General features: G+C 43.5%; 1 protein-coding gene across 1 annotated transcript; it reads left to right on the top strand.

Moving 5' to 3' along the window:
• The first annotated feature begins 641 nt into the window (after window positions 1–641).
• On the top strand, window positions 642–16,205 carry LOC143031452 (uncharacterized). Its single transcript, XM_076195276.1, has 2 exons — window positions 642–703; window positions 11,444–16,205. Exon 2 carries the CDS (start codon window positions 11,698–11,700, stop codon window positions 14,074–14,076), a length of 2,379 nt encoding a protein of 792 aa, XP_076051391.1. The 5' UTR covers window positions 642–703; window positions 11,444–11,697; the 3' UTR covers window positions 14,077–16,205.
• Window positions 16,206–27,921: the final 11,716 nt, after the last annotated feature.

The raw sequence follows: 27,921 nt of genomic DNA, 5'->3' as shown, positions 1-27,921 counted from the left end.
AGCTTCGAACTCTGTACCATTTAACCATGTCTCAGTTATTCCTATCATATCGATATTTTCGCTTTTGACATACGCCTGTATTTCTTGAAATTTGTTCCTAATACTACGAGCATTAAAGTACACTCGTGATTATTTCTTTTTGACACATTTTGAGTTTCAATATCATGTCTTACATTATCATTTTGTTTTTTATTTATATACCTTGCTCTATATTATTATTTGGTCCTTCATTGACATTCAATGCCTCATTAACATTTCTCCCATCAAAATTAACACTTCCCCCATTAAGTTGTCCAGCTAGCGTAAAAATTGGAGATGAGGCAACGCTACTCTAACAACAGCGCTCCAATGTAGCAAGTAGCGTATAAATTGGAGATGAGGCAACGCTACTCTCAGAACAACGCTCCAATGTAGCGAGAAAAAAATATATGTGGGAACGAGTGGGCAAAACATACGCTCGTGCTTATGTATGTTAAAAGCTTGTACCAATTACTAGTTATTGGGGTAACGGCCGTTACTGGATGTAATAATCGCCCATCCCAAGAAGGAGAAAGACATGAGGAACCTAAGGAACCTAAGGAAGACGTTAGTTGGGTAAAAGTAGCTATTCGCTACTAATGTAGCTATTCGTTGGAAGCGTAGGTTAATAACAATAACAAATATGGCTGATTCTGAGTTCAGCGCCGCAATCCCTACATAGAAGGTAGAATCTGTGTGTTTATTATTTGATATTATGCGTTGATTTTTTTAGACGTCTTCTGCAACAGTCATTACTCCATGTGTAAATTCTCCCCTCCCAAAAACCCCGATTTCCCACATTTCCCCCCAGATCGTTCGGGAGGAGAGGTAGGCCTAAGTGCATTATTTTAACAATTAATATCTTAAAAACTACTCAATTGCACAGGAAATGAAGTACACTATCGTTCATATCAACATTTATCACACATGAGCTAGATATCAAGTTCTATGGTTGGGTTAATCGGTAAATTGTCCCCAATAATTTCAGCGCTCATTACATGGTTATTAAGTCTATTCCATTTGTTGATCACTGTTGTAAATCAGGTCTTGTCTATTTCCTTCTTAAACCTAGTCAGATTTGTACAATTTCGTTCCATCACTATGATTCCTGCCCTGCTAAATGATAATCTTGACCCGTTTTGATATATATCACATCGCCGTCTTTGTTTTTCCAGTTTAAGTTAAGGTGCAAAAACATCTCTACGTAACAGATTGTTGCCCAGTTCTTCAATCAGCAGTCTTAGATATATTGATATATGCTAGGAACAATATCTAACAAATCCTGTATTAGCAATCAAACCCCACATATCTTCAAAACATAACCGATGTTCTTAATTGGCTTATTATGCCTGTGAGCAAGACTTTTATTTTACACATGCCCAATCCCAAATGAAAAAACAAAACAAACAAAAAAAACCACTAGTACCGCTATCATCTCATCACTACTTCCTGCACATAACGACTGTTAGTAAACCACAGCTTGTGAAAGGTCAGATCGTAAGGAGGTGGATTTCTGGATTACGAAACAAAAACAGATTAGTTAGCCTACCCCTTGATAGAGCTTATGATTTAAGCATTCTTAGCTCTGTTGTAGCAAATATATTCGCTAAGTAGGGATAAACCATGTAAAAAAAATCTAAAAGTGCCTTTGTACATTTGCAAGAATATTTGAAATAGTTTAGACATTTGTGAGACGCTGAAGAGTGTCATGAAAATGATAAGCAAAGAAAGAAGCCACACAGGTAAAGAATAGATTATTGTAGGCGTTTGCCAGACAGAGCCTACATGATTAGATTGATGCCTGGAAGTTGCAGGCCATTATGGTTGTAGCTGTGTAGGTGTTGGGTACTTTAGAAAGAATTCTGTAGGTTAGTAACGAGATCAAATTAGGTATTGTTCTGTTGAAAGAAACCCAGCGTTTCAAAAATTGTAGAGGGGGCTGTCTGCAGGGAAGTTAAATTTTGTAACCTAACAAGTTTTGGTGTTTTAAAAATCGTTGCTGACGATACTATGAATTTATTGTATTTAAACATGGGCTAGCAGATGATATAGGAAAGGGTTGCAGACTGACAAACATCTATGTGATTACTTAAAATTATTATTATGTAGAATCATTACTATACATTTATTGTAAAAAAATATATATGTATGGAAGAGAATGAAAATGATCTTGTATAAAATTATCTCGTATCGAATACAAGAAACAAATTAAACAAATACCATTGAAAAATCTATTTTCCATGAGGGAGAGAGAGACTGAGTAGGTTAGATATGGTCAGAATAAGAGAATACTGTGCTTGCTTTATCGTTTATTTGAACAATGTTGTCATTTCTCGCACTAATCACTGCCTTTGCATGTGTCTCTAAATCACAATACTTATTTCCCAATGCAGTCCTCAGATGGGGGTGGGGGTATAGTACAAACTAGTGATTTCCAATTGATATGGAACACCCGATTTGGTCAAATCAACAGGAAAATTGTTGGGAAAAATTGCCTGTTGGGTGTTTTGCTAATGTCAGGATTTAGATCCCTGAATGCAATATAACTTTGGATAATACAATATGTTTTTCATACAGTGTCAAAGCAAAAAATATGCCAGGAGATCCTTCTGTTCATAACAAGGTCCATGTTTCTGTCACGGGATGAAGTTTATGGATTCCCTAGGCACCAAGAACTCAAGTTTAAATGCCATTAGAGGAAAACTGTTGACAGCAGTCATGTGATACTTCCTTGTCAGGCACTGGCAAGACCAGAGGTCTCCAGAGTGGTTGATGTTGACCCATGGCAGTCAATGCGAGTATGCAAAGGGTCAATAAATGCTTGGGGGTTGATAAATACCTAACCTAACATTTTGGAGGGGCTCCTTTCCAACCACCATCTCTTGCTCCACACACATTTTTAATCCTAATATAGATGGGATGAAGCTTGCGCCTGTTGAATTTCACTCTGTCAGTACTAAAAGACAATTGTTATCTGAGACTTCAAGTTTATTCGATCCACTGGGGTTAGTCTTACCCATTAGTATCAAAGGAAAGTTATTGATGAGGAAGGTGTGGCAACACAAATTAGGATGGGATAAAAAATTGCCTGAGGACATAATAAATACATACATACATACATACATATACCAAGGCTTTTTCCCCCTTTCAAGGGAGGTAGCCAAAAAGGGAAAGGCATAAAAACACTTCCACCCATTTCATCCCCAAATACACTCCACACCCCTCCCACCCTTCCTCTCATCTGAGCACCTCCTGGATGATGGGTCATCCCTGCACCCCGCCCACCGCCCTGGGTCAGAAGCAGTGTCGCAAGACACAGTACATCCACAGCAAGGCCGCTTCATTTAATCGGCGACCCCCCCTCTCCGTCCCCCTTTGCATATAAGCGCAGAGGACGGGGAGAAATCCCTTCGGGCTGCATCAAAATTTACTCACACATACTACCCCACCCCCCCGCCCATTCCTCCTCATGCAGTCACAACATCATCCATATACAACCATTCTCCACTCACCTCTGTCTTCCGTCCTCTCCCTTCCTTCCTCAACAGACATTCCCCTCTTCCCCAAAGCCCCCTTCACCCCATCCATCCACCTCATCCTAGGACGTCCCTTCATGTTCACTCCCTCCACATCTGCCTTCCATACCTCTTTTACTAGTCTTTCTTCACTCATTCTTTCCATGTGTCCAAACCATCCTAATATTCTTTCATCAACCCTCTCTCCCAAATCCTTTTTCACCCCTGTTCTCCTCCTCACCTCCTCATTTCTCACTCTATCTAGCCTAGTAACCCCCACCATACTTCTCAGACACCTCATCTCAAACACATTCAAACTCCTTCTCTCTTCTTCTCTTATGTTCCACGTTTCTGCCCCATACAGTGGTGTTGGCACAATCACTCCTTCATACAGTCTCCTCTTCGCATCCATTCCCAAATGTCTATTTCTCATTACACTCTTTAAACCACCAAGGCATTTACTCGCTTCTCTCAATCTACATTCTACCTCCACCTTCACTCCACCTTTTCCTGCTACACTTGCACCCAAGTATCTAAAACTATCCACTTCCTCCAGTCGCTCTCCCTTAATGTTCACTTCCATAATAAATGAGTGGGATAATATTAAACCAGCCTTTGAGAAAGCTAATCAGGTCTCCTTTAATAGGCAGGCATTAAATGAGAATGAAGAGTATGGACTTAATATTTTTAGTGACAGCTCACAAAATTGCTTTGGGTTTGTTGCTTATGGTACCAGTAAGGAAAGTAGTTCCCTCTTATTTGCTAAAGCAAAAGTGGCTCCTGCTAACAAGGAAAAAGAACATAGTATCCCAGTCTTGGAGCTACTTGGAGTGATTCTTGCTTTAAAGTGCATCTCCACTATTTTGAATGCCTATTCCAATATAAGAATCAACTATATTAATATTGCTGTTGATCCACAAGTTGTGCTCAACTGGTTAATAACCAGACAGACTAAACTAATATCTAAGTTTGTCAAAAATAGAATAGGTGAGATGGATAGTAAACTACAACAGCTTGAAAGGGATTATAACATTCCCATTAGTTTTAATTATGTCAAAACTGAAAATAATTCTGCTTATCTCTTAACTAGAGGATTAACCTACAACAAATTTATCGATAATTTTGAATTTTGGCTCAAGGGACCAGATTGGATGAAATATGAATTAAATACCTGGCCTAAATACCCATTGTTGAGTGTGGGTTTTAATCTGATGAATCAAAATATCAATACAATACCATGCAAGGAAAAGAAGTTGAAATCAAACCTATTTTTGACATTAATAAGTTTTCAAACTATAATAAAGTTATGAAAATCACTGAGTATCTCTTCAAGTGGATTTGTATGAAGAGTGGTAAAAACTCTCATAAGAAGGTGTTGGATTATTGGATCATGATAAATCAGTCAGTCGGTTTTGCTAAAGAAATTAGCTTCCTTAAACAAGTGGATACACTCAAGTCAAGTAACTTTAAAGATTCAGAAGTGCCTTCCTTAGTATTGAATTTAAACTTGTTTCTTGATGAAAAGGGCATCCTGAAATCACGAGGAAGGATTTCCAAATCACTTAATTTGATTATAATGTGCATAATCCTGTACTTTTGGGAAAAGATCACCATTTCACTGTACTTTTTACCAGATTTTGTCATGCTTAGGTACAACACATGGGAGTCAGTACTACCTTAAATTTCCTAAGGTCCCAAGGATTCTGGATCCCAAAGGGTAGATCTTCTGTTAAAGCTTCAATTAAGGACTGCAAAATTTGCCAGAAGTATAATGCACTTGCCTATAATTACCCTAAAGTAACCAGTATGCCTAAGCAGCACATGAATCTGATCAGACCTTTCAATCATGTGGGAGTTGATTATACAGGTCATGTATTTTTGAGAAAAGATAATACTAATGCTTTGAGTAAATATTTCATATTGATTTTCACTTGTCTTAATATCAGGGCTGTCCATTTTGAGTTGTTGCCTGACGTGTCAACTAAGAATTTCATTCTGGCCTTTCAAAGATTTTGTAATCAATATACTATTCCAACTTGTACAGTGATAATGCCCGATCATTTGTGAAAGGGAGACATATTAGAGAAAACTCTCGAGTCGAATGAATTTTTGGATGAACTCTCAAAAAACAAAATCAAACATGTAAGAATCCCAGTATATTCAGCATGGGTTGGGGCAGCATGGGAATGTCTTATCAGAGCAGTAAAAAACTGTCTGTATAAGGCAATTGGAAGATCTAAATCAACATATTTTGAGTTTCTCACTGCCCTTTCAAACATAAAAAATGCCATTAATTCTAGACCTCTCACTTATAGAGCCAGTTCAGAAGAATTTGAATTTATAACTCCAAGTTCATTCCTCAAACTTAACAACATTGGCTCATTGATGTTCAAAGATGAAACTGATATTTGGGTTAATGATGAAAATCAGGAAAATCTTGAAAATGCACTTTGCAAGCAGAATGAGATGTTTGAGGAATTTAGAAGGTTGTGGTATGAAGACTATCTTCTGAGTTTAAGGGATCATGCAAAAAATCTTTACCAGAAAGAATGGTCTGACAAGATAAAGAAAGGAGATGTAGTTTTGATTAAACATCCAAATAAACCCAGACCCTTTTGGTTAATGGGAATGATATTAGAGATAATTATTGGGCATGACAATAAGGTTAGAATTGTTAAAGTGAAACAAAATAATGGAGAAATTGCCTTCCATGCAATAAAGAATTTGTATCCCATGGAATTAAATATCACTCTTGGAAGTCAAAATCCATCACAACCTTCAGAGGTAGATACTGGAAACGATTCAAATCAAACAAATCCTCAAGCTCCATCTGCAAATAATAGAGATCTCAAACCAAAAAGAAAGGCTGCATTAAAGCAGCGTGAACTTATGAAAAATAAACTTGATTATTTATAAATTATAAATTGGGTATTAGGTGTTGGGTAAAATGCTACACCCTGGTTCAGGGGTGAGGATACATGTGTTTAGGTGGTGGTTTAAATACTGCACCCTTAATCTAAGGGTGAGAATAAAATGTTTTATCAAAGTTTGATTAGAGGCATTAAAATCTTATTGATTTATCATATTTGTATTTATATTGATTTGGACACAATTAAGGTTGCATTGCATTGCATTTGTTACAAATGCAATCTCTTGTCTGGAGTATATTAGAAATTACGTAAAAGGTACGTCATATTGAACTCATTTATTGAACTCTGGAGGTTTAATTTCATTAAAGTAATAAATTATGTATATTTAAATTATTGGATAAAATCTGAATAATTAATAATTTTAATGATCAATTCCTACTGATAATTTGTAGTCTATTGAAAAATTTAAATATTTGAAATAAATACCAAAAATTCTGGTCTGTGAAAAAGTAAACAATGAACGAGTTATGTATAGATATTGCTTACTGCTAGTTGCCGGCTTCATTTAAAAAATTCTTTGATTCTGTGAAATTAAGACACTGAGAATTTGTGTCAACAGCGGCCTTGCTGTGGATGTGCTGTGTCTTGCGACACTGCTTCTGACCCAGGGCAGTGGACAAGGTGCAGGGATGACCCGTCATCTAGGAGGTGCTAAGATGGGAGGGAGGGTGGAGGGGTGTGGAGTGTTTTCGGGGATGGAATGGGTGGGAATGATTTTATGCCTTTTCCTTTTTGGCTACCTCTCTAGTAAGGGGGAAAAAGCCTTGCAATATGTATGTATGTAAAAGTAAATAATATAAGTTTACTGTAAATCAATTTCAGAGGAACATTTACTTCCAACTGTAAAGAGAAACCTCTTTAAAAACAAAAGAGGATTACATCACAATTTAGTTGGATTAATATCCACAGTTGGATAAATTCAATAAGGCAAAAGAGAGTAAGTACACACTCAACCGAGTTAAAACCAGTCTCTTGAAAAGTCTTCGCCTTTTCAATAAATTACATATAAGAATCAAGAAGGTAAGATTGAACTTTCTCATTTTGAATTAGTCTAACTAAAGTAAGAAATTGTTTGTTTGGATGAGGAAAACAGATCCTTTTCCAACAGTGATACAGGGCTGCGACACTGTAAATGGTGTGGGTATGATGTGCATACATTACATGTTTAGGAGGGTAACCAATTCTATTCACAAAAGATTGCAAAGGAGGAGCATGCCAATAGGAGACCTTTTGGTCCATAACTAGGTCGGATGCAAAAAGATATAACTATAAATAAACAAATAAATACAAATAATAGTGAATAATACATATAAATACAAATAATAGTGAATAAATACAAATAAATAGTGAATAGGTAAAGTTAACTAATAAAGAAATGTGCGATTAAGTACAAATTCAATTCACTTGGGGAGCATCTTTGGTAAAATTATTCTTTTGTTATTAGGAATCAAAATCTCAGAAGGAACCAGCAACTTGGGTTCAAGTCAATGACTCAGCGTCTGCTCATTGAGAGAGCATTTACATGATGTGCAAAGTCAGATTTTCGTGGTAAGGCAGATATGTGAGAAAGCTTTAGCAAAGGGTTAAGATGATTTTGGGCCTTCAAGTATTTGGAGAAGGGTTTTGACAGGGTAGATGGAAAGGCATTGTGGGAGGTTTTACAGATATATGGGATAGGAGGAAAGCTGTTAATAGCAGTCAAGATTTTTTTTTTTTGCAAGAGTAGTACAACTTGTGTTAAAGCCATAAGGATCAATGAGATGATATCACAGTTGTTCATGCAACTGGGATACCATTTTCTTGATGCTTGGTTTCTCATTTCTAGGCATCATGACTTATATGTTTTTGATGGAATCCACCAAACTCACAGAGGCAAAGATGTTCTTACAAAGTGGAGTTCCTCAGGGTTCCATTCTTTGGCCACTTCTCTTCATAGTATATATAAATTATATAGACCACGGACTGAAATCTATTATCTCCAGATTTGCTGATAATACAAAACTGCATGGAATGGCAAACGATAAATTTAAACTAATGGTCTGTGAATTGGCTAATGAAATTGAACACAAGTAAATGCAAGGTTATGCACATAGGTAGAAATAACAGTAAGTACAATTGTAACTTATTTAGAAATTCGTTAACAAAAGTGGATAGTGAGAAGGATCTTGGGTTAATTATCAGTAATGATTGGAAATCATCTAAACAATGTATTTCAGCCTCTGAGAAAGCAAATAAGATTCTAGGACTGATTGCGTGGTCTTATGACTTCAACCACAGTTGTTGTTGTTGTTGTTGTCGTTCCCTAGACTGTCTGTCCGAGCAGTCCCGTCTCCCCAAGGAAGGCCACAGCCGAAACTGGGTTTTCCCACAAATCCTTTATAGAGTGTATGTTGTGTTGTTTGCGTGCATGATTGTGTATAATGCAGTCTTCCACAGTTGGAATATGCCGTTCCGTTATGGTCACCAACAGATTGGAAAAAGTGCAACAGCGAGCCACAAGACTGATTCCAATTATAAAAAAAAAAAAAAAAAAAAAAAAATCAATTAAATCATATGAATCTATCCCCCCCCCCCCAAAAAAAAAAAAAAAAGTAGACTCAGGTGACTTGATACATGTCTAAGTTTTTTAGAGGGAATCGACAACATTAAAAGTGACAACATTTTCACACTTATTATTTCTCAATTTGTTTATTATTATCTGTCCATTTATTATTATTTACTATTTACCTGATTGTTTATCATTTAACTTTACCTATTTATCTATTTATTCTTATTTATCATTATTAGTTTTTTTTGTATTAATTTATCTATCATCATTATAGTTTTTTCGCATCTGACCAAGTTATGGACCAAAAGGTCTCCTGTCGGCATGCTTCTCCTTTGTAATCCTTTGAATTTGAAATGGAGAGAGCGGGCGGTTTGATGTATGGGTGGGACTTCGCCAGAGATGTGTTGTGTCGCCGTGGCTTTTCAATGTGTAAATGGATGGGGTGGTGCGAGAGTTAAGTGCAAGGGTAATGGGCCGGGGATTAGAGAAAGTTAAAGAAAATGGAGAAATTTGGAGGATTAGAGGAGGAGTTAAGGAGGTTAGTGTCTGAGTTTGAGAAGGTGTGCTAAAGAAGGCACCTACGTGATGTTTTCCGAACCAACGGTTATCCGAGTCAGACCGTCTGGAAATGGACGAGGACGCAACGTACCGCAACACAATCCCCTCACACAGGACACAGGGTCACAATTCTGTACATTAAAGGTGCATCAGAGGTGACGGCCAGGATACTCTTGGACAAGAACATACAGGTAGCACATAAACCACGCAACACTCTGCATCACAACCTCACCAGGGTCAAAGACATGGAAGCACCCACTCAGTGGTCGGGTGTAGTGTACCGCATTGGCTGTTTGGATTGTGATGCAGATTACATAGGAGAAAGACAGAAGAAACTCGCCACTAGAATTAAAGAGTATAAACAGGCAATTAAACGGAAAGATGCAGCCTCAGCACTTTATAAACACATGGACGAGCTACAGCACAACATTGACTGGGAAGGAGCCAGAGTGGTACACAGAGACAGCTCAAAGAAAAGGAGAATATTTGTAGAAGCGTGGACGACAAAAGAAGTTAGCGTAAATAGGTGCATAGACTTAAATTCAATATACCTGGGCACTAGGAACACAATGACAGACGCAACATAAAGTGAGAGAGTACAGGGTGAACAAAGGTCACAGTGTGTATGAACATGATTTAATCTATTTCCTTTTTCGTGCAAGTGTAGTCCACTTTTTCACATGTTGTATAAGTTGCATTTTATTCTATTGTATTTATTCTTTGTAAATAAAAATGTATATGATCCATTATGTATAACTGGGTATGTAAGGTTGTGACCAGTTATCCAGTTCCTGTAACGACTGGAGGAGGAGGGGACCCGGACAGCTTCGGTATCACGGAATAACTCTCCCAGTTCCAACTACGGCCAATGTATTAAGCTTTTTGTCCACTGTATCTCATTACGCCCCTGAAGACGGTCCTAGGACCGAAGCGTGGGCATTAAACATCCCACTTTGTTAACATAGGTAAAAGCTTGGCGGGATGCTTTGTCTTCATTTTTGTTTGCTGTTAGCCCAAAAAGTCATCTGCAAAACACTCCCTACGCGACGTACGCAAGATTTTGAGAGCAAAGCAAGTAGTGTGCCTCTACGTTAAAGGTTGCTTTTTTTGGCCTAGTTCTTCATTGGTTCTGATCGCCGCTGCCAAATTTGTAGATAGAAAGAAGGCGACGTATCAAACTTGTTCAGTGTTTACATTCTCTAATGCCAGACATACAATTACTATAGACATAAAGCTACAAGTTTGTGAACACCGTAATTGAATCTGGAGAAAATTGTGTTGCCATTGTGATTTATGGGTAAAATAGACAATGGACGTAAATTTTTCACAAATTTAATTGCAACTCATTTGTAGTGACCGTTGCAACGGTGAATCTGTTACTCGATAAGATAATCTCAAAATTTTGTTTTAGTACTGGTTGATTGAGGGACAGGAGAGAAGTATGGAATTTCAACCCACAACTTGGCGAAAGGCTCTGCAGACACCCCCTTTATAGGAGGAAAGGGTCTGTTGGTTTGTAATATTGTCAGCAGTTGCAACTGCTACACGGATTGGACAGTGGCAACTGTGTGTTTGTTTACACTAAGCAAACAATGACCAATGTTAACAGTGGTGGGGGTGGTTGTTGGCGAGTTGTGTACCCGGGTAGGTGGGGACCTATTCGAGGGCTAGGACAATGTAATTGGTGTGGATGTCATGTGAACACATCCCATTTTCATGAGTGATTTCGATAATCGATTTTACTGTGTGCTTTTTAGTAAAATATTCTTATAATAGGGGATGGCATGTATGAAATGGTTTGGGTACAAAACACCCACAATCCTGCTGTTACAAATCTCAAAAAGTTAATGTCAATCTTATTACATTTTTTTCAGAAAGGTAACCATCAACATTTCTGTGGGAAAGTTATCCATAGATTCCGTGTATTTGTCATGCAACAAGGAAAACCCGATGTGGCATCTATACCTCAGCTATCTCATGGGGAGAAACATTTCTAGTGCGACCTATTTTATGCAGTTTTCTCACCAAAATATTACCACATATATCACATGATGACATAGTAGATAAGCCTTTCCAGTGTGACTTGTGTGATTCTTCTTTCTCGCAAAAGGGTCATCTCAAACATCTCATGACCCACACAGGAGAGAAGCCATTCCAGTGTGACTTGTGTGATTCTGCTCTCTCGCAAAAGGGTAATCTCACACAACATATGATGACCCACACAGGAGAGAATCCTTTCCAGTGTGACTTGTGTGATTCTGCTTTTTCACATAAGGGTAATCTCAAACATCATATGATAAACCACACAGGAGAGAAGCCATTCCAGTGTAACTTGTGTGATTCAGCTTTCTCACAAAAGGGTGATCTCAAACATCACATGATGACCCACACAGAAGAGAAGCCTTTCCAGTGTGACTTGTGTGATTCTGCTTTCTCGCAAAAGGGTGGTCTGAAATGTCACATGATGACCCACACAGGAGAGAAGCCTTTCCAGTGTGACTTGTGTGATTCTGCTTTGTCACAAAAGGATGATCTCAAATATCACATGATGACCCACACAGGAGAGAAGCCTTTCCAGTGTGACTTGTGTGATTCTGCTTTCTCACGTAAGCATAGTCTTAAATATCACATGATGACCCACACAGGAGAGAAGCCTTTCCAGTGTAACTTGTGTGATTCTGCTTTCTCACATAAGGGTAGTCTCAAATATCACATGATGACCCACACAGGAGAGAAGCCATTCCAGTGTAACTTGTGTGATTCTGCTTTCTCGCAAAAGGGTAATCTCACACGACATATGATGACCCACGCAGGAGAGAAGCCTTTCCAGTGTAACTTGTGTGATTCTGCTTTCTCGCAAAAGGGTAATCTCACACGACATATGATGACCCACACAGGAGAGAAGCCTTTCCAATGTGACTTGTGTGGTTCTGCTTTCTCACATAAGGGTCATCTCAAACATCACATGATGACCCACACAGGAGAGAAGCCATTCCAGTGTAACTTGTGTGATTCAGCTTTCTCACAAAAGGGTGATCTCAAACATCACATGATGACCCACACAGGAGAGAAGCCTTTCCAGTGTGACTTGTGTGATTCTGCTTTCTCGCAAAAGGGTGGTCTGAAACGTCACATGATGACCCACACAGGAGAGAAGCCATTCCAGTGTGACTTGTGTGATTCTGTTTTCTCACATAAGGGTAGTCTCAAATATCACATGATGACCCACACAGGAGAGAAGCCATTCCAGTGTAACTTGTGTGATTCAGCTTTCTCACAAAAGGGTGATCTCAAACATCACATGATGACCCACACAGAAGAGAAGCCTTTCCAGTGTGACTTGTGTGATTCTGCTTTCTCGCAAAAGGGTGGTCTGAAATGTCACATGATGACCCACACAGGAGAGAAGCCTTTCCAGTGTGACTTGTGTGATTCTGCTTTGTCACAAAAGGATGATCTCAAATATCACATGATGACCCACACAGGAGAGAAGCCTTTCCAGTGTAACTTGTGTGATTCTGCTTTCTCACGTAAGCATAGTCTTAAATATCACATGATGACCCACACAGGAGAGAAGCCATTCCAGTGTAACTTGTGTGATTCTGCTTTCTCACATAAGGGTAGTCTCAAATACCACATAATGACCCACACAGGAGAGAAGCCATTCCAGTGTAACTTGTGTGATTCTGCTTTCTCACATAAGGGTAGTCTCAAACATCACATGATGACCCACACAGGAGAGAAGCCATTCCAGTGTAACTTGTGTGATTCTGCTTTCTCACATAAGGGTAGTCTCAAACATCACATGATGACCCACACAGGAGAGAAGCCATTCCAGTGTAACTTGTGTGATTCTGCTTTCTCGCAAAAGGGTAATCTCACACGACATATGATGACCCACACAGGAGAGAAGCCTTTCCAGTGTGACTTGTGTGATTCTGCTTTCTCGCAAAAGAGTCATCTCAAACATCACATGATGACCCACACAGGAAAAAACCCATTCCAGTGTAACTTGTGTGATTCAGCTTTCTCACATAAGGGTGGTCTCAAACATCACATGATGACCCACACAGGAGAGAAGCCTTTCCAGTGTGACTTGTGTGATTCTGCTTTCTCGCAAAAGGGTGTTCTGAAACGTCACATGATGACCCACACCGGAGAGAAGCCATTCCAGTGTAACTTGTGTGATTCTGCTTTCTCACATAAGGTTAGTCTCAAATATCACAAAATGACCCACACAGGAGAGAAGCCATTCCAGTGTAACTTGTGTGATTCTGCTTTCTCACAAAAGCGTCATCTCAAACGTCACATGATGACCCACACAGGAGAGAAGCCTTTCCAGTGTGACTTGTGTGATTCTGCTTTCTCACATAAGGGTAGTCTTAAACATCACATGATGACCCACACAGGAGAGAAGCCTTTCCAGTGTGACTTTTGTGATTCTGCTTTCTCGCTAAAGGGTGGTCTGAAACGTCACATGAGGACCCACACAGCCATTCCAGTGTAACTTGTGTGATTCTCGCAAAAGGGTCATCTCAAACGTCACATGATGACTCACACATGAGAGAAGCTATTTCGGTGTGACCTATGTGATTCCACTTTTTTCACAAAAGGGTCACCTCAAATGTCACATGATGATCCACGAATCCTGGAAAAAGCCCCAGCGGAAAAAAGCCCCACATAGGAAGATCCCTGTTGGGAAAGAAGCCCCACCGGAAAAAAGGCCCCAATTAATAACAGTAATACTTGTTGTAAATAAGACCTAGTTCAAAGGGCCCGGTGAGTTGGTTTCACATTCCGTGAGGTTGAGGTGTTTAATTGCATTAAAGGTGTGAAGTAGGCTTCCCTAATGGTGTGGGTATACAAGTCCCACATTCATCACAGTATCATTCATATCATTAGTGTGTACTCATCTGAGTGGATATATATATATTTCAACATGGAAATTATCAAAAACAACAAAGGTGGACAGAAACTTTGTTACGATGGTTATATGTACACGAAGAAGAGTGTGAACAAAACGTCTATACGATGGGAGTGTTCAAGGAGAAAAGCTATGAAATGCAGTGCAACACTGTACACGGACTTGGATATATCTATTGTAATCAAAGGTACAAAACATAGTCATAATTCTAATACTTCTAAAGTAGATGCCACGAAGGCCAGTCTGGTTCAAATGAATGAGCACGCTTCTGCCACCAGAGGAAAGCCAAGTCAGATTATTGCCGATTCTGTTGTTAATCTTCCTGTCGCAGCGCGTGCTGAGATTGGAAACTCGAGTCTGTGAAACGCACGATTCGCAACCATAAGCGCCACGCTCTTCCGAAAGATCCTGCTGATAGCAGTAGACGGGTTATTGTCTTTGCAACTGAAGAGGGATTGCGTTATCTTGCTCGTTCCAGTCAATGGTTTATGGATGGCACATTCCGGACTGCTCCGAAACTCGTTCATCATCTCTATTTAATTCGTTGCCCTTTAGGCGAGTCGAAGATAACATGTGTCTACGCCTTTCTTTCTGGCAAAACTCAGAGCATATATGAAGAAGTGTTCCAAGCCATTGTTGAACAGTGTGCCACACTAGGATTCAACCTTGATCCAACGACAATCACAACCGATTTCGAACTCGCGACTGTGAATGCTATCCGGACTGTATTCGGGGATTACGTTCAGTGCCACGATTGTTTTTTGTTTTGTTTTTCACCTAACGCAGAACACCTGGAGGAAGATACAGGAATTAGGCCTTGTGACACTGTACAAGACAGACGAAGAAAGTAGATTATTTTGTTCTATGTTAGATGCCTTGGCTTTTCTACCATGTGACAGAGTTTCGGAGGGGATGGAATTTTTAGGAACTGTTATTCCGGAGCAACTCAGTTGTCTGGTAGATTATTTCGATGCGACCTACGTGTGTGGAGGATATCGTCGTATCCAGATGCCTGCCGAACGCCCAGGTGATGTGCTGTGCTACCGACCGCCGCTTCGTATGCGCCGAAGGCCACCCCTTTTTCCACCCGAACTTTGGAACGTACACGAAGTAACCTTGTCTGGCGGGCGGGCGGGCGGGCATCGTACGAACAAGCATTGTGAGGCGTGGAATCAAGCCTTCACACATGTGGATGATCGGCCACGACCGACCGACCATCCTTCCGTGTGGATCGCGACCGAGGCTCTACGAAAAGACCAGGGCAGGGGAGGGAGACATACAAAAGACCTTCAGAAAAGGCTTCCCACTCTCTGCAAAGACTTCCAAGCAGGCCAGAAAGACATTGAAGCGTTTCTTAAAGGCTGTGCCCACTGCATCCGCTTGTAATTCGATTTAGATTTACTTAAAGTAGTGCTAACTTTCAAATGTACTATTTCATAACTTAGTGCTGACTTTGTATTTTTCTATAATAAAAATCTGCTATTCATAATATTTAGTATATTGTAGTAGTTTCATATATCATGTAAACTGGTGCTGACTATTATTTTATACTTGATACTTTTATACTATACTGCATAGCTAGCCTCAATTATACTATTGATTTTCTATTGTCATGTATTGTGTTGAATTGAAGTAATTTCCGATTGCTTTATATTTAGTATATTGTATTATTTTCATATAGTGTCAAGTAAACTTATCTTTTAAGCAATAAACACATAGTTTTATTCTTAAATTGTTACCTTTTCCTAAATTGGGGCTTTTCTAGAATTTGGGGCTTTTTTTCCGCCTGGGTATTTTCAAGGTGGGGCTTTTTTCCGCCAGGGAATTTCTTAAGTGGGGCTTTTTTCCTAGGAATTTTTGGGGCTTTTTGTTCTGTTGGGGCCTTTTTTTTCTCGGTGGGGCTTTTTTTCCGAAACCCGATGATCCACACTAGAGAGTCGCTCTTTCCAGTGTGACACGAAAGAGCAATCTTAAATGTCACATGACTACCCACGCTGAAAAGAAGTCATTCCAGTGTGACCTGTGCAATAAAGCTTTTTTTTTTTTACGTAAGGGTATTTTCAAACGTCACGTCACATGATTACCCCACTAATCTAAAAATAACTGGATCACGGATCGGTGTCCTGATTATGAGGTCGGCGGCAGCCATGTTGCTAGTACCAAAACAAAGCCACGCTACGCGACCACTCATCTGCACGCGATTCACTGATAGCATTGATACAGTTACAGTTCTCGGCAGCTTTCGCTCCTATATACTGGTGTGTTTTACATATTTGACGATCATTTTACGATGCCAACTTGTGCTGCATTCAACTGCACCAACCGGAGAAAAGGTGGATGTGAGCAGTCCTTCCACTCGTAAGTAAATTAAGGTTTTGTTACCCAAAACATCCCGAGGAAGAGGAGAGAGGAAGAGGAAGAGGAGGAGGAGATGGAGTAGGAGGAGAAGGATGAGGAGGAGGAAGAGGAGGAGGGGGAGGAGGTGGAGGAGAGGAGGAGAGGAGGAGGAGGAAGACGAGGAGGAGGAGGAAGAAGAGGAGGAGGAGGAAGAAGAGGAGGAGGAGGAAGAAGAGGAAGAGGAGGAGGAGGAGGAAGAAGAGGAGGAGGAAGAAGAGGAAGAAGAGGAGAAAGAGGAGGAGGAGGAGGAAGAAGAAGAAGAAGAGGAGGAGGAGGAAGAAGAAGAAGAGGAGGAGGAGGAGGAAGAAGAAGAAGAGGAGGAGGAGGAGGAGGAGGAGGAAGAAGAAGAGGAGGAGGAGGAGGAGGAAGAAGAAGAAGAAGAGGAGGAGGAGGAAGAAGAAGAAGAGGAGGAGGAGGAGGAAGAAGAAGAAGAAGAGGAGGAGGAGGAAGAAGAAGAAGAGGAGGAGGAGGAGGAGGAAGAAGAAGAAGAGGAGGAGGAGGAGGAGGAAGAAGAAGAAGAGGAGGAGGAGGAGGAAGAAGAAGAAGAAGAAGAGGAGGAAGAGGAAGAAGAAGAAGAAGAGGAGGAGGAGGAGGAGGAGGAAGAAGAAGAAGAAGAGGACGAGGAGGAGGAGGAGGAAGAAGAGGAGGAGGAGGAGGAGGAGGAGGAGGAAGAAGAAGAAGAAGAGGAGGAGGAGGAGGAGGAGGAGGAAGAAGAAGTGGAGGAGGAGGAGGAGGAAAAAAGAGGAAGAGGAAGAAAGAGGAGGAAGAAGGAGGAGGAGGAGAAGAGGAAAAGAGGAGAGAGGAGGAAGTAACAGGAGGAGGAGGAGGAGGGAAGAAGACACAGAGGTAGGATGGCGGAGGAAGAAGACGAACGAGGAGGTAGGAGAAGTCTGTGCGCCTCCTTCCTCCGCTTCCTGCGGTCGGCTGTCTTCGCTTCCCGTCCGCCGCCGCCTCGGCTGGCGGCGGCCGCCGCAGCCGCGTGCGTCGTCCCTTCTTCTTCTCCGCCGCCCCGCTGCTTCTTCTTCTTGTTCTCCCTCCTCACTCTGCTTATGTCCTCCTACGCCTCTGCTTCTTCTTCTCCTCCTCCTCCGCCTCTCGCCCTTTCTTCTGCCGCCGCCGCCTCCTCCGCCTCCTCTTCTTCTGCTCCCCCTTCTTCCGCCAGCGTGCCGCGTCTTCTTCTTCCCTTCTTCCTTCCGCCTCCCCGTCGTGCTTGCCTGCTTCATCCTCCCTCCCCCTCTTCGTCTTCTTCTTCCTCCTCCTGCCTTCTTCTTCTTCTCCGTCGGTTGCTGTCTCCTCCTCCTCCCTCTTCGTCGTCTTCTGCTTTCCTCCTCCTCCCTCCCTCTGCTTCGGCTTCCCTCAGCCCTCCTCTTCTGCTTCTTGTCGTCTTCCTCCTCCTCCTCTCTTCTTCTATCGTTCGGTCTTGCTTCCTCCTCCTCCTCTTCTTCTTCCTTCGCCTCCCGTCCGCTTCTTCTTCCTCCTCGTCCTATCTTCATTCTTCGTCTTCCATCCTCCTACTCCTCTTCGGTCTTCCTCTTTCCCCCTCCTCTTCCCTCTTGCCTCCTCCGCTTCCCCCCTCCTCTGCCTCCTCCGCGTGTCCTTCTTCTTCCCCCCCTTCTTCTTCCGCCTCCTCCGCCGCTTCTCCTTCTTCTTCTTGTTCCTCCTGCTCTTCTTCGTCTTCTTCGTTCTCCTTTCTTCCCCCTCCCCCTCTTCTTGCTTCTTCTTCGTCGGAGTCCTCCTCCGAGTCGTTCTTCGTCTCTTCTTCCCCCTCGTTCCGCTGTCTTCGTCTTCTTCCGCCTCTTCCCTTGCTTCTTTCTTCTTCCGTCCTCCTCCTCTTCTTCTGCTTCCTCCTCCCTCCTCATCGTTCTTGTCCTCCTCCGCCTCCTCTTTGCTTCTGCCGCTTCCTCCTCCGCCGCCTCGGCTCCGGTCTTCGTCGACCTCCTCCCTCCTGCTTCATCATCGTCTTTCTCCTCTTCTTCTTCTCGTCCCACTCGTCTTCACTTTCTCTTCCTCCTGTCTTCTGCTCGCTCCTTCTTCCTTTTATCTCTCCTCTATCATCTTCTTCCTCCGTCTTCTGCGTCTTCCTTGCCTCTTCTTCTCCCCTTCTTCCGCCTCTTCTCTTCGTCCTCTGTGCCGCTTCTCTCTTCTTCTGCGGCCGTCCTCTTCGTCTGCGGCCTCCTCTTTCTTCCTCCGCTTCTCTCCTGCTTCCTCTTCGTCTTCTTCCTCCTTGCCTCCTTCTTCTTCTTCACTTCTTCTTCTTCTTCTTCTTCGCCTTCTGCTTGTGCGTCAGCCTGACTTCTTCTGTCTTCTTCTTCTTCCTCCTCTTCTTGTCTTCTTCTTCTTCTTACTCCTCTTCTCTCCCTCGCCTCTCGTCTTCTTCCTCCTCGTCTTCATCTTCTTCCTAGTCTTCTACGTTCAGCTTCGTCCTCCTCCGCGTCTTCGTCTTGCCGTCCTCGTTCTGTCTTATCCTCCCTCTGCCGCCTTCTTCGGCTTCTTCCGCTCTCCTCTTCTTCTTCTCCCTCCTCTTCTTCTTTCTTCTGTCTTCTTCCTCTGTCTTCGGCCTTCTTCCTTGCACTGTCTCTTCTTCCGTCCTGCTTCTTCTTCTGTCTCCCTCCTCTTGTCTTCCTATCTTCCTTCTCTTTCGTCTTCCTTCCTCTTCTTCTCTTTCTGCTTATCTTCCTCCTCTTCTTCTTCGTCTTCTTCTTCCTTCACCTCTTCTTCTCCTCCTTCTTCTCCGTGCCTCTTCTGTCTTCGTCTTTCTTCCTCCTCCTCTAGCTCCTTCTCTTCTTCTTCCTCGCTTCATCTTCTTCTTCTTCTTCCCTCTACTTCTTCTTCTTCTTCCTCCTCTGTCTTCTCTCTTCTACTCTTCTTCAGTCGGCCGCCTCGTCGTCTTCGTCTCCTCCGCTTCCTTTCTTCTTCTTCTTCCTCCTCCTCCTCCTCCTCCGCCGCACCCCTCCTCCATCCTCCGTCCGCATCCGCCTCCGCCTCCTCCCTGCCTTCCTCCTCCCTCCCATCCGCCTCTCTTCTATCTTCTCTTCCTCCTCTTCTCTGCCTCCTCTTCGTTGTTCCCTCCTACGTCCTCCTCTTCTCTTCTTCTCTTCTTCTTCCCTCCTTCTTCCTCCTCTTCTTCGTTCTTGCCGTCCGCCCTCTCCTCCTCTCCTCGTGCTTCTTCTTCTTGCCTCCCTTCCTCCCTTCCTCTGCGTTGCTTGCTTCGCCTCCTCGTCCTCCCTCCCGTCGCTCCGTATTCTTCCTCCTCCTTCCACCCACTCGTCTTGCTGCGGCCTCCTCTTCCTCTCCGCCTCTGCTCTTCGGTCCTCCTCCTTCCTCCTCCCCTGCTTCGTCTTCGTCCTGTCTCCTCAACCCGCCCGAGCCTGCTTATCTTCCTCCTCCGCTTCCTCACTCTTTCCTTCTTCTCCTCTTCCTCTTCCTCCGCCCTCTTGCCTGCGGCTTCCTCCTCTTCTTCTCCTCCCTCTCTTCGTCTTCCTCCTCTTCCTACTCCTCTTCTTGCTTCTTCCTCCTCTTCCTCCTCCGCTTCTTCTTCTCCTCCTCGTCCTGTCCTCCTCTCTCCTCCTCGAGCCTTCTGCCGCCTCTTCCGTCCTCTTCTTCTCCGCCTGCCGCATTATTCTTCTTCCTCCCTTCTTCTTGCTGTCCTCCTCTTTCTCTCTTCCTCCGTCTTCGTCTTCTTCTTCCTCATCTTCTTCTATCCTCCTCTGCCATCTGCAACCTCCTCTTCGGCTTCCTCTTTCTTCTTCCGCTCCCTCCTCCCTGTCTTCTTCTTCCTCCGTCTTCCCCTTCTTCTTCCCTCGTCTTCATCTCCTTCCCCCTTCTTCTTCTTCATCCTCTTCCTCCCTTTCTTCTCTTCCTCCTCTCCTTCTTCCTCTCCCCCCCCTTCCCCCCCCTCCCCCCCCCCCCCGCCGGCCACCAGGAGCCAAAAGATAACCCACACCCCTAACCACCTCGCCCACTCGCAAGCACCACCCCACCATAAAACCACAGCTCACCCACAAACCATGTCTTGTCAAACTTTGCCCCGGATATTTTATGCGGCAGAAAGAAAATGTCACCTAAATATAATGTATAACTGTACCAAAACGACAGTGGGCGGCCGAACACGTTACAACCCGGTTAAAGAAGGTGCTTACATTCGTTCGTAGAGAATCTTTTGCCAATTAGAAATCGTGGCGTCATCTTGTATTTGATTGGTCTCTAAAAAGAAGTAATCTTTGACATTAATGTGTCAGCCTTTGAACATTTTAAAAACCTCAAACAATCTCCTCGCATTCTTCTTTTTGAGAGGGAGAATAAGTTTAGATTTTTTTAGTCTTTCTTCATACGGCAGATTTCTCAGCCTTGGTATCATTTTGGTCACTCTCCGTTGTACTCTTTCTAGTTTGTTAATATCTTTCTGGTAGTATGGGGACCAAAATTGTACACAGTATTCTAGATGGGGACGAACCAAGGAGTTATAGAGGTTTAGCAATATTTTTTCTGATTTATTTTCGAAGATTCTTCCGATGAAGCCAACTAATTTGTTTGCTGTTTTAACAACTTCTGAGCAATGTTGACTTGGCTTCAAATCATTTGATATTAAAACTCCTAGATCTTTTTCTTTAGTTACTGAATCCAGTATTTCGCCATTCATTTGGTATTGGATGTGATCATTGTTACCTCCAATGTGCATAACTTTACATTTGTTAACGTTAAATTTCATTTGCCACTTGCTAGCCCAACTTGATAATTTATCTAGATCGGATTGTAGAGTTTCTTTCTCTTTGGTGGTTATTACTTTACCGGCAATTTTTGTGTCATCAGCAAATTTTGATACTTTGCAGAGGAGGCCGTCATCTAGATCATTTATATATATTAAGAACAAGACGGGTCCCAAAACTGATCCTTGCGGTACGCCACTTTTAACGTCGAGCCAGCTAGATGATGCCCCGTTAATTACGACCCTCTGTTTCCGCTCTGAGAGCCAATCTTTAATCCAGTTGTGGATATTACCAGAAATGCTGTGCATTTTTAATTTGTCGAGCAATCGTTTGTGGGGGACTTTATCGAATGCCTTCTGAAAATCTAGATAGATTATATCAACAGATCTACATTCCTCGTATTTGTTAAAGACGTCATGAAAAAAGTCAAGGAGATTAGTTAGACATGAGCGTTTGCTTCGGAAGCCATGTTGTGAATCTTTCATAATCTTATTTTCTTCTAAAAAATTTACTACGCTGTCACGGATAATTGTCTCTAGCAGTTTGCACACAATCGAAGTTAGGCTAATCGGTCTGTAGTTGCCTGGTTGTGATTTGTCCCCTTTCTTGAATATTGGTGTTACGTTAGCACATTTCCAATCTGATGGGACTTTACCGAGTGCTAATGATCTGTTGAAGAGGATGCACAAGGGTTTACCGATTTGATTTTTGACTTCTTGCAGAATTCTAGGTGAAATTTTGTCAGGTCCCGGGGCTTTATTCATTTTGAGCTTATCAATCACTTGTACGACATCCCTTTCTGTAATTATGAGTTGATTTAAAACGTTTTGGCACATTTTATGTTCTGGTGGCTGATACACTGAGCAATCTTCGTCTGTGAAGACGGATGCAAAAAAATTATTAAGGATTGAGGCCATCTCATTTTCATCATCCGTATGTTTTCCTTCATCGTCATTTAATGGTCCAATGCCGCAGGTGAGCGTTTTCTTCTTATTCGCATAACTATAGAATTCTTTAGGGTTCGACTTGCTTGCCTCAGCAATATATTCTTCAAGATCTTTCTTACTACGCTTTATCAGTGTTTTTGTTTCGCGGCGAATTCTGTCTAGTGTTAGTTTATCGTCTTGGCTTTTAGTTGATAAATACTTTTTGTACGCACTCTTTTTACGAGAGAGGTTGTTACTAATTTCCCTATTCCACCACTTTGGTTTATTTGTTGCCGGGCGCCTCTCACGATAGGGAACACAGAGATTTACAGCATTGTTTAGGTCCTTGATGAAGTTTTCCCACGCTTTATCAATATCAGTCTCGTTCGAAGTTGTACTCCAGTCTAAGTTTTCTAGTAATGATCGAAGTCTATTGAAATTAGCTCTACGGAAGTCGGGTACTTTTTCTTTGCTGGTCTTAGATAAATTGGCTTCCATTTTAATTTTGAATGTGATGGTACGATGATCACTAGTGCTGAATAATGGGCCTATATTTACTTCGTTTACAAGATTTTCTGTTGTAGAGAATATTAGGTCAAGGATGTTATCTCCTCGGGTAGGGCTGTTTACGCCTTGGTGGAGGCCACTTTCCAGTAAGTTACTATACAAGTCTCGTCCTGTATGCGAACTCAAATCTTCACCCCATCTCTTCACCGGTAAGTTAAAGTCTCCCATGATGACTGTCTCGCAGCGTTGGTTAGTTTCTACGATTAGATCGAATAATTTTTCGTCATTTACTAGTAGCTGACCCGGTGGTCTATAAACAAGTCCAATTATTACTTTAGATTTACTGCAATTGGTTCTTATTTCAACAAACAATATATCAACATTTGTTACTGTTTCTGTTTTTAACAATGATGGTTGGAGGGAGTTATGGACATACAAGATTACTCCACCACCTATTCTATTTTCTCTTTCGCAGCTGAAAATTGTGTAGCCTGACAAACAGTATTCCGCTATAAAGTCTCGACTTGATGTGTCCAACCATGTCTCTGTTACTCCTATCACGTGATAGTTGCCTGTCGCTCCGAGAATCTCTAGATCTTCGAACTTGTTTCGTATGCTGCGAGCATTAACGTAACATAGATTGATATCTGACACTTTTCTGTTTTGCTCTATTACGGGGATGTTGATGGGGGCTCCGCTGATGAGTTTTTTCTTCTGATGTCGGTCAGGTTGTTGTTGAGCAGCCTACCTAACCTTGCTGCTCCGGCCACATTCAAGTGGAGACCGTCGTCCTCAAAAAGAGTTTTATCGAAGTAGAAGTTGTCCCAGAAGTTGACAAAGTGTACTTTTTCCTTTTCACAGAGGGATTTTACTCTGTTGTTCGCACTGAATGCTTTGTCGTAGAATCTGTCTATGTCGAAATATTTTCCCCTTCTCTGGAATCTGGGAAGGATCCCTGAGATGACAAGGTTTTTCCCGGGAACCTTTTCTTTATATTTCCTGATTGTACTCCGGTACTTTTCGATGAGGTCTTCCGATCGAGTTGATTCGACGTCATTCGTACCGGCGTGGATGATGAATACCGTATTTGCGCCCGCTTCTTTTGTGACTTCGTCACAGGACTCGGCGATGTCATCGAGTCCGGCGCCTCTATACATATAGCACCTTCTGCGGCCATTTGAAGAGCGGCCACAGAACTCTTCGGATTGGTGCCTCACTATGGAGTCTCCTACTAAACGAGTCTCAAACTCGTCCTCCTTGGCTAGTTCTAAAACTTTAAATCTGTTGGAGGTGGTGGGTCCTGATGATATCTGTGCCTCCGGCGAGTTTGGCACCTCTCTTGACCATTTGCCATCCCCCATCCCGTGTAGCGGGTGGGGGGGCTTCCTGCAGTACAGGTTGGGGACCATCCCGTGAAGCAGGAATGTCATTTTTGGGGAGAGGGAGGAGAGGAAGAGGAGAAGGAGGAGGAGGAAGGAGGAGGAGGGGAGAGAGAAGGAGGGGAGAAGAAGGAGGAGGAGGAGGAAGAAGAGAGAGGAGGAGAGGAGGAGGAGGAGTGGAGAGAGAGGAGAGGAGAGGAGGAGGAAGAAAAGAAGGAGGAGGAGGAATGAAAGGAGGAGGAGAAGTGGAAGGAGGAGGAGGAGGAGTAAGAAGAGGAGGAGGTGGGGAAGAAGAGAGAAGAGGAGGAAGAGGAGTGGAGAAGATGGGAGGAGAGGAGAGGAGAAGGAGGAGAGAGGAAAGGAGAGGAGGAGAGGATAGGAGGGTTAGGAGGAGGATTGTCTGCCTTTGGGAGCTGCGGCGCCCTCGTGCGAGCGGTTGTGCCCCCGCGGCTTCTCTTCGCGCCCTCCTCGCTTCTTCTCTTCCCCTTCTCTCTGTTCGTCCTCTTCTTTTCTGTCCCCTCCTCTCTTCGGCTCCTCCTCCCTTCTTCCTACTTCTTCTTCCCCCCTCTCTTCTCTTCTCCTCATCTTCTTCGTCCTCTCTTCTTCCTTCGTCGCCGGCTTCTTCCTCCCTTCTCTTCTCCTCCTTCCTCCTCTTTCTTCTTCTTCTTCTTCCTCTTCGCTGTCTTCCCCTCCTCCTCTTCTTCTTCTCCTCTCTTCCTTCTTCCTCCTCTCTTCGTCTTCTTCTCTTCTTCTCCTCCTCCTCTTCGTCTTCTTCTTCTTCTTTCGTCCCCTCCGCTCTTCTTCTCTCTTCTTATTTCTTCCTCCGCTCCTCTTCTCCTTCTTCTTTTCTCCTTCTCCGTCCTCCGCTCTTCTTCTTCCTCCCTCCCCTCCTCTCTTTCTCCTCTTCTTTCTTCGCTCTTCTCTTCCCCTCTTCTGCTTCGTCTTCTTCTTCTTCTTCCCCCTCCCTCCTTCTTCTCTTCTTCTTCTCTTCCTCCCTCCTCGCCTTCTTACTTCTGTCGCTTCCCCCTTCTCTTCTTTCTTCTTCCTCCTCTTTATTCTTCTTCTTTCTCCTCTTCTCGCCTCCGCCTCTCTGCTCTTCCCTCCTCTTCTTCTCCCTTCTCTCTTCTCCCCCTCTCTTCCTTCTTCTTCTGCCTCTCTTCCTTCTTCTTCTGCCTCTTCTTCTCTGCCTCCTCTTCTTCCTCTTCTTCTTCGTCCTCCCTCCGCGCTTTCTCGCTTCTTCTTCGTCGCCTCCCTTCCGTCTCTTCGTCTCCTCCTCCTCCTTCTTCTTCCTCTCTTCTTCTTCTTCCCTTCTTTCTTCTTCTTCCTCCTCCCCTTCTTCTTTCTCCTCCTCTTCTCTCCCCTTCCTCTGCCGTCTTCCTCCTCCTCGTCCTTTCTTCCTTCTCTGTCTTTTCTTCTTCCTCTTCTTCTTCTTCTCCTCTTCTTCTTCTTCCTCCTCCTCCTCCTCTTCTTCTTCTTCCGTCGGCCTCTTCCTCCCTCTTCTTCTCTTTTTTTTCTTCGCTCTGCCTCCCTTCTTCTCCTCTTCCCCCCTCCTCCTCCCTTCGCTTCTCTCTTCTCTTCTTCTTCTTCCTCCTCTTCTCTCTTCTTTTTTCTTCTCTTCTTCGTCTTCTTCCCTTCTGTCCTCCTCTTCTTATTCTTCTTCTTCTCCTCCTCCTCCTTCTCTCTTCGTCTTCCTCCTCTTCTTCTTCTTCTCTCCTTCTCTTCTTCTTCCTTCCTCCTCTTTCTTCTGCGCTTCGTTCCTCCCTCCTCCTCCTCTCCCGCCTCCTCCTCCTCCATCCCCTCCTTCCGCCCTCCTCCTCCCTCCGCCTCTTCCGCCTCACCACCTCCTTCTCTTCTCCCCTCCGCCTCTTCTTCCTCCTCTTCTTCTTCTCCTCTTCCTCTTCCTCCCTCCCTTCTTCTCCTCTCTTCCCCCCTTCTCCCCTCTCTTCTTCTCCTGCGTTCTTCCCCCCTCTCCTTCTTCTTCTCCTGTCTTCTCCTGTTCCTCCTCCTCTTTCTTCTTCGCCTCTTCCGCTTCTTTTGTCGCCCTCCTCTGCCCTCTCCTCTTCGTCTCCTTCTTCTTCCTCCTCTGTCTTCTTCTCTCCTCCTCTTCTTCTCTTCTTCTTCTCTTCTTCCTCCCTCTTCTCTCCTTCCTCCGTTGCGTCTTCTCTCTTCTTTCTTCTCTGCTTCCCCCTCTTCTCTTCTTCTTCTCTGCGTCTTCCTCTCTTCCTCTTCTTCTTCTTCTTCCTCTTGCTTTCTTCCTCCTCCTCTTCCTCTTCTTATTCTCTTCCTCCTCTTCCTCTTCTTCTTCTTGCCTCCTCCTCGTCTGCTTCTTCGCCTCCCTCTTCTTCTTCCTCCTCTTCTTCTCTCTGCCTCCTCTCTTCTTCTTCCTCCCTCTCGTTGCCTCCTTCTATCCCGCTCCCTCTTCTTCTTCTCTCTTCTTCTTCTGCCTCCTCCTCCCCCTATCCCTCCTCCGCTCCTCCCTCTTCCTGCCCCCCTCCTCCCTCCGCTGCCCGTCTCTCTCTTCTTCCTTCCCCGTCCCGTCTCGTCTCTTCTTCGTCCTCCTCCTCCTCCTCTACTTCTTCCTCCTTCTTCGTCCGCCGCGGCTTCTCTCTTCTTCTCTCCTCTTCTTCCTCTTCTTCCTCCTTCTTCTCCTTCTTCTTCCTCCCTCCCTTCTTCTTCTTCTTCCTCCTCCTCGTCTTCTTCTTTCTTCTTCTCCTCCTCTTCTTCTTTTCTCTTCCCCCTCTTCTTCTTCTTCCTGCCCGCTTCTCTCCTCTCTTCTCTTCTTCTCTTCTTCTCCTCCCTCTCCCCCTTCGTCTCTTCTTCTTCCTCCCCCTCCTCTTCCCCTCCTCGTCTTCTCTCCTCGTCGTCCCCTGCTCCTCCCTTCTCGTCGTCTTCTTGCCTCCGCTTCGTCTTCCTCCTCTTCTCCTTCTTCTTCTCCTCCCTTTCTTCTTCTCCCCTCTTCTCTCTCCTTCGTCTTTCATCCGCCCTTCCTCTTCTTCTGCTTCTCTTCTTCTTCCTCCCTCTCTTCTTCGTCCTCGCTTCTCTTCTGCTCCTCCTCGACTTCTTCTTCTTCCTCCCTATTCTCTTGCTCCTCTTCTGTCCTCCTTCTTTTTCTTCCTCTTCTTCCTCTTCCCCTCCTCCGCTTTTTCTCTTCCTCCGGCCTCCTCGTCCCTCTTCTTCTTCTTCTCCTCCTTCTTCTTCTTCTTCTTCCTCTTCTTCTTCTCCTTCCTCTTCTCTTCTTCTGCCTCTATTTTTCTTCTTCCCCCTCTCCCTCTTCTTCTTCCTCCTCTTTCGCTCAGTCCTTCCTCTTCTCTCCTCTTCCTCCTCTTCTCCCTTCTTCTGCCCCCTCTTCTTCTTCTTCACTTCCTCCTCTTCTTCTTGTCTTCCCCTTTCTTCTCCCTCTCCCTCCTTCGTCCTTCTTCGTTCTTCTCCCCCTCCTCTCCCCCTCTTCTCTTCTTCTTCCTCCTCTTCTTCTTCTTCCTCTTCTTCGCCCCCCCTTCTTCTCTCCTCTCTTCT

This window comes from Oratosquilla oratoria, chromosome 12, assembly GCF_046742065.1.
Source record: "Oratosquilla oratoria isolate Oo_2021 chromosome 12, ASM4674206v1, whole genome shotgun sequence".
Lineage (NCBI taxonomy): Eukaryota > Metazoa > Arthropoda > Malacostraca > Stomatopoda > Squillidae > Oratosquilla > Oratosquilla oratoria.
This window is presented reverse-complemented; position numbering and strand designations above follow the sequence as displayed.